The 16,095-nt window shown below is 32.8% G+C and overlaps 1 protein-coding gene across 1 annotated transcript; it reads left to right on the plus strand.

The window, feature by feature from the left end:
- Positions 1 to 11,094: 11,094 nt before the first annotated feature.
- LOC122607602 (probable F-actin-capping protein subunit beta) lies at positions 11,095 to 15,661 on the plus strand. Its single transcript, XM_043780616.1, has 8 exons — positions 11,095 to 11,511; positions 12,744 to 12,814; positions 13,040 to 13,153; positions 13,266 to 13,351; positions 13,428 to 13,501; positions 13,600 to 13,719; positions 13,856 to 13,951; positions 15,210 to 15,661. Exons 1-8 carry the CDS (start codon positions 11,383 to 11,385, stop codon positions 15,285 to 15,287), a joined length of 768 nt encoding a protein of 255 aa, XP_043636551.1. The 5' UTR covers positions 11,095 to 11,382; the 3' UTR covers positions 15,288 to 15,661.
- Positions 15,662 to 16,095: the final 434 nt, after the last annotated feature.

Here is a 16,095-nt window from a genome sequence, read left to right on the forward strand (position 1 = left end):
ACGTTATAACTATGAGTTAACCAATTTTTGATTAAAAAAAATAGCTAATAACTAAAGAAAATAGCTAATAAGGTATGAATTAACAGGTAGCGTTTGAGTTACAAATAATTAAAAATATATACTAATTAGTGAAATATCAGTTTATAAAATTAAAATAAAAAATATTAATTTAAAATTTTAAAGTTATGTAAAAATTGTCGCTTTTGCAAATTATATTAAAAATTCGCTTTAAGATAAGAACTATTTCGTTATACCAAGGATATTGATTAGTTAATAGAATGTCAAAGAACAATTTTTTTTTTAATATATACATAGAAACAAAACATTATAAATGTTAATATTTATAAATTAAGTATTTAATGAGGTTAAAAGATTTAAATTATTAATGGAAAATAAAAAATATATAAACTAGTAAGACTTTTTTATAAACTAATATAAATATTAAGAGTACATTACACGGATGGTACCTGAACTATACCTCGAATTACCTTTTTGATACAACTTTTGCAACTCTACTCGGACCATACCCTAAGTTATGTTACACTTTTGGTCCTTGGGGTAAGAAAATGACAAAAACAGTTCGTACATGCACGACACGTGACTGACTTAACGAACTAATAGACAGTCATCAGAAATAGGTACTATCCGAGTAGGATTTTGCAACTTGAAGTACCTTCCGAGTGAAAATGCAAAAGTTTGTACCAAAAGAGTAATTTCGTGTAAAGTTCAGGTACCATCCGTGTAATTTACTCTATGGGTAATATAGTAAAGTTTGGGATCAATATTATAGGTAAAGTTAAAACCACTTAACTACAATTAAGAGTTAAGATTCAAAATTGATCTTTAAATCTTAACTTGGTTTTAATCTAAGGGTTAAAGTTGTTTCAACTAAAGTTGATCAATTTTAGAAAATCTTTATCTATACTATCTATACTAAATTATAAAGAAAATTTATTTTTGAATTTCAACATTAAACTTAAAATTTTAATATTGATTTTAAGTTTAAACAATATACGCATTCTATTGCATGATATACTATACAAGTATACATCATAGCCATATTACATCAATAACTTCAACTACTCACCGGCGCCACCACCACCACCAATCTCCGCCGCCGCTTGCCGCCACCACCACCCATCACCGCCACCATCGTCGCCGCCATTACATCACCACCACCTTCATCACTGCCGTAACGCGCGTATACCGTTCTCGTCAAATAAATGAATGGGATATCCTCAACCACTAGATTAAAGTTGAGGGTCATAATTTAAACTTGATATATAATTCAACAAGTGGTCCCAATTCCATTGATGACTTAATTACCAAAATGATGTATTTAGAAAACTTAATTACTAAAATAGTGTATTTTAAAAAATATTTATTAAAATGGTGTACGTTTTTATAGAATTATTGAAAGTTAAATAGGGTATAATATTAAATGGTTTAAACTAACCACCTTTGAGGATCAAAAACGACATGGTTGAAGTAGTTCCCAATTATTTCTACTCATGAAGTTCGTGGTCTAGATTCGAAAATCTAGTGAACTTGAACCATGCATGAATATCAAGCATAATGTTTGGAGTTCGTGATCATACTGATCTTGACGAACCCTGGCAGGTAACAAAATGTGATCAAGTCACTTGACATAGAATGTCTATAAGTTACATTCAATTTTTCGAGCTTTCTACCATTTGGACATGAAGGCCCGTCAAAAGGCAAAGATAGTGATTCTGATAATATATTCAGGCATCATGTTTGGAACCTTTACGTCCAACAAAGATATGCTCATTATATTAAACTTTAGAACTCGTGCAACATCTTTGACACAAGATCGAGGAATAAAATTCAGTTATAAGCAATGTGCCTGTTTATGTTGATGCGTGTGTATAAGATAAAGAGGAATAAATAATAATAAAGCTGTAAGACATGGCATGCTCTTTCTAATGTGAACTCAATATATAGCATCAATTATCAAGTTAATAACTCTTCCATTGACACTTCAAAAAATTACACTACCAACTCCTAACCACCAAAATATGAAACTTGACCACTACAACTTTAAAAGCAATGCTCCATACTAATTTTTTTAGTTTTTCAAAGCACATGACTTGATGAGCGTTTATTTTGTGATAAAAACCCTATCGAAAGGTCTCATTTCAATGTCTTAGATGAGTTAATATTCCGGAACTATCAATACTTAATGGATTCTATGTTTACACAGGTTCACGGAAGATGTGAGTGAGGGTAAATGGCATCAAGTGACTCAAGATGAAGGCCTATGAAGTTACAAGACACAAGGAGGTGATTTGAGCGTCGAACGAAGCCAAATGAGAAGCAGCATGAGCTGCCAGTGCCGCTGGCCCAGTCCCAACGCCACTGGAGCCCATGGGCGGCCCAGTTCACTAAACCGACTTTACTTCCTATTTAAGCCTAAGGAGCCCTTAAAACCCTAAGAAAGAGCCAATTCAGCAGCTCTAGCCGCCCACATCAAACCCTAGGTCGACTTTGTAGATTCCAAGGAGGTTTCGGAGCTTCTAACACCTTCCGATCTTCATTTTCTACCTAGATTTACTCTTTTATTTTACTTTCAGTCAGTAAACAATGTCTTTCATCTTTTCTGACTTTGTTATTCCTTTAATAATGGTAGGCTAATAGGCTTTACTTGTTTGGATCGATGTGATCATGTAAACGTTTATTTATTTTACTTTATTTGTTAGATCTGTTAGAGTGTGTTGTTTATTGTAGATCCATGTTTTAGTGGTTCTTCATATTATTATCGGTTCTATATCTGCATGTATTGATTTAATTCTGATGATCGGTCTATAATCATATACTTGGATTAATACATAAGAATGGAAAACACTGGTCGGTCTTTAACTAGATGTAAAAGGTGATTCACTTATAATTGAGGGATCCAGAACCATAGTAATTTGGATGAATAGAACATGATGCTTAACAATGTCAGACGCGATCCAGTGACATGGAAACGTGCACTGTGGTCACCGGAGAGAATTATTATCTGGTCATCGCTTAAGAGCTTGGTAACTTAAAGATGAATTAGTAACACAAACTTTAGGTTATTAATGCTTAAACAATGAATCTAACGAGATATTGTTTAAAGAAGTAGTGTGAGTCTAGGGACAACACTAGTTACTTAGGCAAAGTGAATCTAACTAGAATATGAGCCGTAATTAAGTTTTCAACAGTCTAGCAAGTAGGTAGAATAATATTCGGTCGTACCATGAGATCTGAGATGCAAAACAAGTATTTTAAGTTTATTACTGTTATTTGTTTTTTCAAACTATTTTCAGACTAAGCCTCTCGCTGAATAAGCGGTTGTGGCTTTTATTTACGTTTCAGTATTTTTATTAGATTAATAGAAAATCGTGAACCCCCAACCGCTAGAATTACGCGTATTATTAGATTAGGTAAAGCAACGCGTCCCTGCAAATGATCTTGTACTTATCACTTACCATACTATATTTGATCGGGTCCCTTGTCCGTTAAAATGTGTGAATGTTTTGAGATAATTACTTATATAACTTTTATAAATTTTAACACTAAACAAAAATCACCCATCAACACTCCACACTAATTAACTAGAATGAAGCTAAACAAATGATGTAAAGCAAAAAACGTTTACAAGGTTTGGTTTTTTTTTTTTTTTGTTTGTAGATCAAATTGATAAAGTTATATATATATATATATATATATATATATATATATATATATATATATATATATATAAAGTGCGTGGTTTTCCATGCAGAGACTTTTTTGAAAATATTAGTCCATGTCGTTAGATCTCTTGCAATAATAGTCTCTTTCGTTAAAATGTTTTAGAAAACTCTAATGCATATTAATGGTCGTTAATTTTTGTTTGGATGTTTAATGGGAGTAACAATAACGGCTGCAAATTAGGTTTTTTTTTCTCTAACATGGAATTTGATCCTTTTTTCGAATGGGTGTTAACGATCATTAGATTCTATTTTAGTGTCTAACATGAGTTACAAAAGCTGCTGCAAATCAGGTACTTTTTTCTAACGGGTGTTGGAGTATATAGTAATTATGTCAAATTAGTATTGTCTAATCGGTCGCCCAATCTAACAAAAAAAAACATGAGTTTGTTCTTTTTTGTTTTACGTTTTTATTTATACTTTATACTTTTATCTAAAATTGTCAATTTTTTCAGTTGTTTTTTTATTCTTACAATTTATTGTACAAAAATAATATGGTATCTGTGTTCATTATGTTTTTATTTTCTACAATGATTTATATTTATTTTTCATTTGTTTTTGTATTTCAGATATAACAATATAATTTTAGTGTGTTTTCATTCCTTTTTCCTCATTTTGTAATATTTTTTCAGTTAATCATATATATTTAATAATGATTAACATCAATTTTTTTCCATATGTATCATCATGTAAATGAGTACTATGGGTGTGTTTGGCAAAACTAGGTGGTAACGGGTAGCTGGTGGCTGGTAGTTGAAAGCTGGTAGCTGTAACTGAAAGCTGGAGGCTTTAGCTATTATGTAATGACCCAAACCTTTTAAATCAAAATCGAATTTTTTTTTTAACAGACTAATACTCCATATATTAGTCCACAGCAGACTAATACCCCACATATTAGTCTACAACAGACTAATACTCCATATATTAGTCTACAGCAGACTAATACCCTACATACTTCTGCACAAACCCATTTTGACCCAATAATTCATTTCCACATATTAACAACTAGTAAAACTGATCACAAACACATTTAAACACTTGTTTCAAAACCGAGCTTCCAACGACTGATTAGCAACTTAATTTTAACATAAAACACCTAACACAATCTTTCCAAAAGTCTTCATACCATCAATTTATACAAATCAAGTTTATACAAGTAAATGGGTCAATAAACCAAATGAAAATCTAGTTAACATTAGTATGACTATAAACAAGTCAAATGACTAAAATCTTGACATAACCACATATTTTATACCAAAATAGACTTGTTGAAACGACAAGACTCGATATATAAAAGAAACAAATTTTTTTTTTTTTTGTACTGGCTGTAAAAAGTGGCCGTAACCGTAAATTTACGGCTTCATTACAACTGACCGTAAAAACCTAGCCGTAAATTTATGGTTTAAATTACAACTAGCCGTAAAAATGAGCCGTAATTTGCTCCTGGATTTTTTTTCTTCTCTGAAATAAAGTGACTAAAAAATACAAGGGTTGTAAATTTATGGTCCGGGCCGTAAATTTATGGTCCCATATAAATCAATGGGCCGTAAATTTATGGTCAGGGCCGTAAATTTATGGTCCAACCTGCACTTTTCCATTTTAATCAAAAATCCATATATTCGCATTCCATGCTTCAAATTCTTAAACCAAAGCACCAAGAACTGTAAAATCACATATTACACATAATTGAGACATTCGAAACTTTAACCATTGAAATTTACATTAAAACAACCAAACGGGTCACTCGCCCACATTTACCCAAAGTGACGAAATGACCAATTTGACTCCAAAATGATTTATACTTCAATCCACCATAATAGTCAAGACTTCAAGACTTAAAATACATCATACACAACATTTTCATTCAAAAGACACATGTATCAAGAACCAAGAGTTTGAGAGGGAATTAACTAGGTTTCTAACCAAAATGTCATTCTTCTACAGATGACCAAATACCTTCAAGTCACTAACACTTCAAGTCAACAACTTCAAATCAACAATACCTAGTTCCTTCTTCCGGAACCACCTATAAAATGGTAAACAACTAAAACGTAAGCGAATGCTTAGTGAATACGCTTGCATAAATTTATATAAACGAAGGAGGGTAATGCACAAAGGTCTATTGCATATAGGTTATGACACCGTCGTGTCATACCTATAATACCCACCTTTGTGTCAAACGCTATACATGGATCCATATAAGCAAATGATTACAATCACTAACAAATATAACAATAACAATGCTCCACATGAGCTATGGCCACCAATTAGGGCCGTAATCAAAGAAAGCCACCAATTAGGCTTAACGCAAAATCAATTACCACACATGGAAACCACCATCGTATGGTAATTGACCCGACGAATATACAAAGATATACAAGTATACTCACCTCCTCCGCGACACTATAACCAAATCAAATAACCGAAATGCACAACAAGCTTTTAACCAATTCAAATCATCACAATACACCTATAAGATAATATTCACCATTTTGGCTACTCAACCTAGCCCTTCAACATTACACTAGCATTCCTACCTAAACCATCTTATTTGCCATTGAGTTGCATTTCATTCAAAAATTCACTTGACGAGTTCAATTCAATAATTTCATCATCATTCCATTCAACTAGTAAATTATCATTCTTTCATAGTCAAAATTTTCATTATCAACATTCAAATTCTTAATTAAATTCATCATGCAACTTAATAACAAACTATAATATATAAGAATTTGGGGGAAAATGATATCATAACTCAATTCTAGCAAAAACCCCCAAATTGGAATTTTCATGAACCCTAATTCAAAAGAATGAATGAAACTAGGTTAAAGAATCAATACCTTAAAGAAAAGAATTAAAAATAAGGGTAGGAAACACAAAATCTTTCTTCCTTCTTGAAATTTTCAGCCACCACCATACACTCTCCAAACCCCACTTTCAATTACTTCAATGGTAGAAGATTGTTATAATTATTGTTGATGATTGGAAGGTTTTTGGTTGATTTGGAGAATTAAAATTAGATTGAAAGAGATGAATAGATGATTAGAGAAGGAATGGATGAAGCTAATGGAACTATGATTCATCAAACAAAAAGATGGATGGCACTCCATTGAGGTGCCACGTCCCTAACCAAAATTAATGGGTATTTTACCCACTATCCGCTTAAGTTCCAACCAAATTAACCCCGTAACAAAAAATAAAATACTAGGAACTTATTTTAATGTCAAAACTACAAAAAGGGTTAACTTATTACCTTAAAATTATTGGGGTGTTACACTTGTTCACCCAAGAGAAAGGTTTATATCAAGAGCCATAATATTCCAAGGGATTGTCTATGCCATTACCCAAGTTGTCAATCTTCCAAGGTGGCCAAAATACCTTCAATAACAACTTTCACTACAAATCTATCACTTGATCAAATCCTTTCCTTTGCTACTATCAATTCCTATAAAAAGAATAATCAACTAAAACGTAAGCAACGCTTAGTGAATGCATACACATATAATCATAACCAAGCTATGTAAGCATTGTGCATCAAGCACCACAAAAAGCCTAGCAAGCTAGCCTTGTCATTCATAACAAACATCACACATACATTTTCAACATGGCCATGGACAATTTGGCTAGTAGGAATTTACCCACCTACTAGTTCTTTTATACAACAAGACTAGTAGGAATTTACCCACCTACTAGTTCTTTCATACAACATGACTAGTAGGAATTTACCCACCTACTAGTTCTTTCATACAACATGACTAGTAAGAATTTACCCATCTACTAGTTCTTTCAAACAATCAAACTACGGGTCATAGGAATTTACCCACCTATGACCTCTAATAACAAGAATATGATTATATGCATATACACTCACCTCAAACTTGGCTACTTGGCACTACAAGGCAAATAGGTTCAACAAATTATTCTTCACCACCTAGACATAAATCAACATACAAAGTATAAGCTTATATTTACCCCTTGACTAATTCAACCTAGTCATACCCAATCACTAGCCTTCCTACACCCAAAACCCAACCCATTTGTCATTGAGTCTCATTTTCTTCAACAATAACACTAGGTAGTTCAACCTACCATTTTCATCAACAATTCAATAACTAGTCAAAGTTCATCTTTTCTCATAAACTATAATTATCATATGAACTTATCAATTTCATATTCAAACTCAACTCATAACTCAATGACAAACTAGGTTTTCTAAGGAATTGGGGAAAAATCACCATAATTCAATTTCTATCAAAAACCCCCAAATTGATTCACTCCATGAACCCTAATTTCAAAAGAAATATGAAGACTAGATTAGGGGAAATCAAATACTTCAACAATAATAAGAAATTTCAAGACTTGAATTCGAAATTCTCCTTCTTTTTTTTTTTTTCCTTTAAAATTTCGGCCACCACCCCTCTTTCCCACTCAAAACCCTAACTTTAAATTCCTTGATTGTAGATTAGAGATGGTGATGATTATTATTGTAATTTCTCTCTTTTACTTGGATGAATTAATCTTCAAAATTTGATGGAAGTAAGAAGAAGATTTAGAGAAGTTCTTGGTGTAGTGAACAAGAGAAAAAGAAAAATGAAATCATGAGTCATAGGAGGTGGGTGGCTGGCAATCCATGGGCTTGCCACTCCCCATAACACTTTTGTGGGTATTTTTACCCGCTATCCGCCAAAGTTCCAACTAAATTAACCCCATAACCAAAAATAAAATATTAGGAAATTAATTAAATGTCAAAACTATGAAAAGGGTTAATATTATATTACCATAAAATATTGGGGTGTTACAAATCTCCCCAACTCATTTCGGATCATGTCCTCGTGATCCTTACTATGCTCCACAAATTCAAAACTTCAAGTACTTCCACTTTTCGTTACTTTCTTACTTTAACTCAGCTTCTTAATTCCGCATATAGCTAAACCATCACTAAATTTTCTAGATAGATATGTCATTATACCTTACTACTACCACATCCTATAATTTATCATTTATCCAAGTCATTTCGTTCAACCAAATCAACATTCTTCTTGTTTCGGGGCTCTTAAAACCCTTCCGTTTACTCTTTCGAATCTCATACATTCGTAGAGATTTTCACCTATTAACTCAAAAACAAATTCCGCAATCATTCCTAGTTCATCATTTCTTATCCTCCACACTTAAGGGGGGTTTACTAAATATATTCAAACCCTTGAGATAATTCCTTTTATCTACTAAAACTCACGGGTTGATTTAAAACATCTCTTCTATAAACCCTTGCACAAGGTAAAACATTTTCACTACAACTGTAATCTAAATCATCAAATACCAATCAACGTACTCGGTTCATTAGATGTATAGCATGACAATCACATAAACAATCCAAGAGCAAAACCAACGTATTCATGCTAACATATTGACCAACTATCTTAGCCTATAGCTTGTGCGGAGTTAGTCACACCCCCCATCCATGTCTAACACATTTTGTCATATGACAACACTTTTAACCATAACTCAATGGTCTTTCATTAATTTGTCGATAGCTAAAAATTTCTCAAAAAAAATTTCTCAATACTAACAATTACAATGTCACGGTCTCAATACTCAGTGGTCTTATACCAACAATCATAATGGCATAAGTCTCAATACCCAGTGGTCTTATACCAACAATAATGATGCCACGGGTTTCACTACCCAATGGTCTTACACCCACAATAATGATGCCACGGGTTTCACTACCCAATGGTCTTACACCCAGAATAATGTTGCTACGAGTTTCTCTACTCATTGGTCTTACACTAATTTTTGTAATGCCACGGGTTTGCTACATTATCGTCTTATACAAACTTCAATCATGCAATTGTATATATCTTGTATTCTCATACTATAAACTCTTTACCAAATGATCGTCATCAATTCATGCATCATTACATTTATATTTGCCATCCAACTTTGGGTCCATTTAACTCCCTTTTTTTTACAAATCTATCGCCATCATAAAATCATTATAACTCATTTTTTTTTTTACAAATCAACAGTTTAAACTTTATAAGTCTTCAAAATTCATTCAAGGATCAAAAATTTTCTACATCTAATGGTCTTTGATTCATACTCATCCTATTCGTTCCAAACATTTTAACAAAGTAAAACATAATCGTTTACAAACACTAGAAAACATAATATAATAATACTAATAACTAATGACGTGCATTTCATATCAGAGTAGCAATGTTCATTTCATTCGTTCTTCCTCCAGATACACCTTCGATGCTTATGTCACGGTTACTAAAATCATGTAGTTCATTTTGTGGTATGTAATTTTAATATTGTTCCATTCCATTGTAGTAAACAAGATGTCTTCTCGATAAAATGTGCATATTTTTATCATATTTAAAATAAATAGTTTTATTATGGTTTGGCAAGAGGGAAAGAAGTAGATTTTGTTTGTTCCAAGACAATAAATATATATCTGGCTTGTATAAAATTTCTGAAAGCTAACATTAGAGACAATTTCATTACATACCCCTGGGGTATGTCATATTATTAAGTTTCACCCTTTTTGTTTTTTTGTATCATTATATATCCTTATGGTGACTTTTTGTATCATTACATACCTCTCATCCTGATGGGCGTTAGTGTGGCTCTGTTAAGTCAGGGTAGTTACGTCCTTTTACAATAAAGTCTGTTTCAGACCACCCCAAATAGAATTCATCTTCTTCATTTATGTTTATTTCCTAATGAATTTCTCCAAAAAACTAACACCTACACAAAAACATAGATCAAATCTATATTTTTATAACTATATATGAATATGATATTTATGTATATCATCATAAACCATCTCTGTGCATAACATCCTATAATATAATCCTTTTTTTTTTCATTTCGTTATGACAATAAAACAATTCTTTTGGTTGGTTATATCTTTTAGTACTTACTTTTTGTTTTGAATATTTTTTGGTAAGTGCTATATGGTAGTAGTCAACTAGCCATTGGCGAATTGTTTATGGTAGTTCCTTAATTTCAAACTGTTTTGCTGTACATGTTAGTGTTTTGGAAAAAGTAACTTGGGAAATGGAGGAGATAAATGAAGAAGAGGACTTTTATTTGGGGTGGCTCTGAAGCATACTTTTATTGTAAAAGGACGTAAATACCCTGACTTAATGGAGCCACACTAACGCCCGTCAAGATGAGGGGTATGTAATGATATAAAAAGTCACCATAAAAATATGTAATGATATAAAAAAACGAGAAGGGCGAAACTTAATAATATGGAATACCCCAGGGGTATATATATCTTGAGATAATGTTCTAGTAACATAAATGGTTTATTGTAAAATTCGTACATTTATGTTCTTTTGAATTGTCTATAAAATTTTGAATTCGGTCACAGTCTCGCCGACTGTTCACTTTGAATTATCTACAAAATTTATGTTTTATTATATGTTTGTGAAATATTTAATAACAGAAATATAATTCTAATTATTACGGAGTATTGGTATCTGGAATGCGAAAATGATTTGAAAAAAAAAAATAGTACTCATATTTTATTGATCTTCTTCCTCCTGTTTTATATTGGATCGTGGTGAGTGTGTATGTGTGTGAAGAATCTATCTATATCTATTATTATCAAAGAAAAGAAAAGAAAAGAAGAATGGAAGGAGCAATGGGATTGATGAGAAGAATCCCACCAAAACACACAGAAACAGCACTCAATGCACTTCTTTCCCTCTTACCTGATCACTCCTCTGATCTCCTTTCTCAAATTGATCTCCCTCTTCAGGTCCCTTCTTTTCATATTTATTTCAAACTATATCTTATTTTATTTATTTATTTATGAATGGATGGATTAAATGAATTGATGAAACCCATATGTATAATTCATGTTAATTCAATTACATGAAAAGGAAGCCGAATTTCACAATGTGGCTACCAAAAACAAGAAATTGTATTCTGCACAAGGTGAATTCTTTTGGAGTGGTTTAGCCTTATCTTTTTTGAGTGTTTATAAAGGGGGGTTAATAATTCTTTAAGTATAGTTATATTATGTGCTTAACCCGACTATCTTTTACCGAAAATTTTTCAACTTTTCATCTTGGTTCATACTTTGATTCAATTAAGTTAAGTTACATTCAACTTTACTATGGTATGCATTGAAATTTTAGCTGATGCTTGACAGTAATTTGTGCACCTATTCGCTTGTCTGTCGAGTAGGTTAATCCGTTTCAAGTAAATGCTAATTCGTTAGCGGTACACAAATTACTATCCTTTGAGTAGTTTAGCCTATGTGTTTAGTGTTTATAGTGTCTATAGGAGGGGTTGATGTTTTTATAATATGGATAGTGACATTATGTCCTTAACCCGACTATCTTCTACTTAAAAGTTTGAAACTTTTCATCTTGGTGCATCCTTTGATTGAAATCAGATATTTTACATTTAACTTTTACTATGGTATGCAATGAAGTTTTAGTTGACGGGAATTTGTGTATCTGTTTGCTCGTCTGTCGAAGAGGTTAATCCGTTTTAAGTAAAGGGAACATCGTTAGCGTTACATAAATTAATATCATTTGGTTTACATTATTGATAGTGGGGGGTTGATAATTCCTTAGGGATGGTGATATTATGTGCTTAACCCGACTATCTTATACTGAAATATTTGCAACTTTTCATCTTGGTGCATACTTTGATTCAGTTCAGATAATATACATTCAACTTTTACCCAACTATTTTTAACCAAAAATTTTGCAACTTTTCATCTCCGTGCAATACTTGATTCTATTTAGATAATTTACAGTCGTCTTTTATTATAGTACGCATTGAAATTTTAGTTGCTAGTAGATTGTGTACCTATTTGCTTGTCTGTCGATGAGGTTAATCTGTTTCAAGTAAATGGTAATTCGTTTGCGGTAATGTTTTTGTGTGCTTGATCTTTTTTATCTTATGTGGTTATGTATAAGCTTTATAGCTGATTTCCTTTCTCTAAGACCGCTGAATAAAGCTCTGCAATGATAATAGATCTTATGTGACGTGGATAATGGGAGAGAGTTCGTTTTGTGTGACTACAACAGAGATGCCGACTCTTACAGGTAATATAGACTATATTACCTTATATGCCTTTTCATCTTAATCTTTTGAGATACCTGAATAACACTTTCCGGCATACAAGGCTCATTTCATATATCTAGGTTGTAAGACTTCATTAAAGGCCGTGACTTTTTCTAAGTTAGTAATCCATTTAAAAAGGGGTTCTCTAGTTTATTGATGTTGTCATCTTTTTTTTTTTTTTGTTAATTTTAGTGATTTGATTGTAGATCGCCTTGGTCAAACAAATACCATCCTCCATTAGAGGATGGGTTATATCCATCTGCGGAATTGAGGAAACTTGAAATCGAAGCAAACGATGTCTTCACAATATATCGTGACCAGTGAGGTCCTTTACTTGCTTCATATTTAATGTTTACTTCATCTTTGTTAATTTTATAGTTCTTATCAGTTGACCTGTAAGAAACTGATCATGATTATTTTATATTGTGATAGGTATTATGAAGGTGGTGCTTCGTCAGTCTACTTGTGGGAGGACGATGATACAGAAGGCTTCTCTGCTTGTTTTCTGATTAAAAAGGGTAATCTTTCAGCCCACCTTGTTTACTATATTTTTTATGAGTTATAATTAAGTTGCATTTTGTTTCAATTATAAAGATGGATCTAAGTATGCGCATGGCCGAAGAGGTTACCTGAATGAGGGAGGTTGGGATGCTATACATGTTATTGAGGTAATTAACATCTTTTAAGATCTGTTGGGTGATGCATAAACTTCCAAAGTTCTTCTTGCATGCTTACATGACACTTTATTTTCCCTCGTACTTTTCAGGTGGGCCCGGAAGTAGAAGGTATCGCAAATTACTGTCTAACGAGTACTGTAATTCTATCAATGACTACAGATCATGAGACATCTGGCACATTTAGTTTGTCGGGATCAATCAGGAGACAGGTGATTATTATGAGAATCTTTCATATGGTCACATAAGTTATCTGATTAACTTATTGAATATATGAAAGACCCATGATCTAATGGTAGTTTTTGTACTATATGCTGCTCTGAAATCTTGTTATAATCTGATGCATAGATGAAAGCAGATCTCTCGGTAGCAGATGGCCATCTATGCAACATGGGAAAGATGATAGAAGAACTTGAAGGAAAGTTGAGATATTCACTTGATCAGGTATTCATTTGGTTCCCATGGTCTCTTTTTAGTCATGACTTATACAAGAAAATGGCAAATCGGTTATGTAAGTGTACACAAGTAAGATGCACCAATTAGTAAGACTGATTTGTAGTCTTATAGTTTCCAATCAAGGCCCTGTTAAAGGATAAGCTGAATTCTGAGCTTAATCCAGGGGGTCTGGACTCTGGACTTCCATATTCTTAATTTTCTATGTGTGCAGGTTGAGTAATGGGTCAAAAACCAAAGTTTTAAAACCTGGGTTTTTGGTTGACCTGGCCAGGTCACCGATTTTGGTTCAGCCAGTCTACTTTCTTTTGTTTTCTTATGAATAAACCTATGAAAGTGGTTGCAAATATGGACTATAATGAAATATCAACTATAAAACAAGGCTCTAAGTTAAAACACCACTTCTTTAAATATCAAACAATTACAATCCACTATAAAACAGTTACTAGTAATAAAAACTAACAATCTAACAAGAATACACATTTTAAAGTTCAAAACAGCATTCAGAAATATCACTCAAACTATACAATCAAATCCAAATATTATCTATATGAGTTATACCTAAAGTTGGTATGGCTAATCTTTAATTTCCTTATAAAAAAAAACAAAACAAAAGCCTGGGTCTAGGTCAAGCGGAAACCAGCCAGGACTTTGAAAATGGGACAAACCCAAAAAAACCGGATGTCATTGAACCAGTTACTTGACGGGTTCTGGGCCCAACCCGGTTGATTCCGGTTTCATAACTTTGATCAAAACTGGTAAAGTCTAAATACAGTCAAGCAGGCCTTGTTGGGTTGACTTGCCAACACTTTAAAACAGACGAATTTATCTTTCTCCCTCTCTCTAAAGTAGTTAATGTTCTAAATATGAGTATAAAAATAATATTGCAAAGGACGAACCTAATCTATATAACAAAATCATTGATGAGGTGTTTTGCATTTGGACACACATTAGGTGACTTTCGACTTGCCTGACCGTACAGCCATTTCGACTTTCAACTTACATAAATTATAAAATTTTGGCATGTTTTGGCTCATTATCAATAAAGTCGACCAGAGCTGAACCATTTTCATATGAACAGGCTGAGAGTTGCCACCTCTAGCCTGGATATTGCTTATGTAACTACACCAAGTCCTTGGCAGTTTGGATACTCCATTCTAACACAGGGTTACGGGGGTCAACTCTGACGTGTCGTAGCAATATGCTTTTCTTCTTGTGTGGTATGCGGTTGTGACTTATGAAATTGCAGGTTTACTTTGGGAAAACAAAGGAGATGATATGTAAATTGCGTCCTTCTACCGAACTACCAAGTACAAGACTTCCTTGAAGTTCAAGCGATGGTGATCACATACGACCAGTATTCATGTAGGCAGTGTTGATGAATTAGTGCTGTTTTTGGCAGCACATTTTGGTCAGTACATTTCAACTTCCAATAGACCTTATATCTTGTGCTGGAGCTCATGTCATGTCCATTACGGCAGAACATTATATATACCGATTTGCTATAAAAAGATTAAAGTTCAGGTTATCGTGAGGGCTTTAGACCGGAGGTTCATGCACAGCCCTTCTCTGTAGTATTTAAAACTGGCCTCATATAGTTTATGTAGCGACCATATTTGGATGGTCCGAATAATCTAAAGTACTTGGACCTTTGTAATATCAAGTGACAGTACTAATGGTTTTTGGATGCATATTTTGATATTGACTATACGTGTTTGCTAGTACTCAAAGAACCAGTAATCATTGTTGTTTGATAAACTGATATCAATTACGTGTTACGTTGACTAATTTAAGAAATACGGTAATCTCTCTACAACATCCTTCCTTATTCAAATTAGCATGTGAATCAAAGTATTTAGTGATTTGGATAGTGAAACAAAAAAGTTCATTACATAAAACTTATAAGGGTGGAGGGAGTACCAATTTCTTACCCAATTCCACCTAATTTATCTTCCAATCAAAACATTTCAACTCACAATTATCCAATTCTACCCAATTATTACTCAAATCACTGGCAATACGTACCCATTTCTACCCAATTTCATTTTCTTTTTCATTTTTTTTATTACATATAATTAAACTATATAAATATAATTACTAAAACATTTAACAAATAAAACACAACACACATTATA

This window comes from Erigeron canadensis, chromosome 7 (genome assembly GCF_010389155.1).
Source record: "Erigeron canadensis isolate Cc75 chromosome 7, C_canadensis_v1, whole genome shotgun sequence".
In the NCBI taxonomy this organism is placed as follows: Eukaryota; Viridiplantae; Streptophyta; class Magnoliopsida; order Asterales; family Asteraceae; genus Erigeron; species Erigeron canadensis.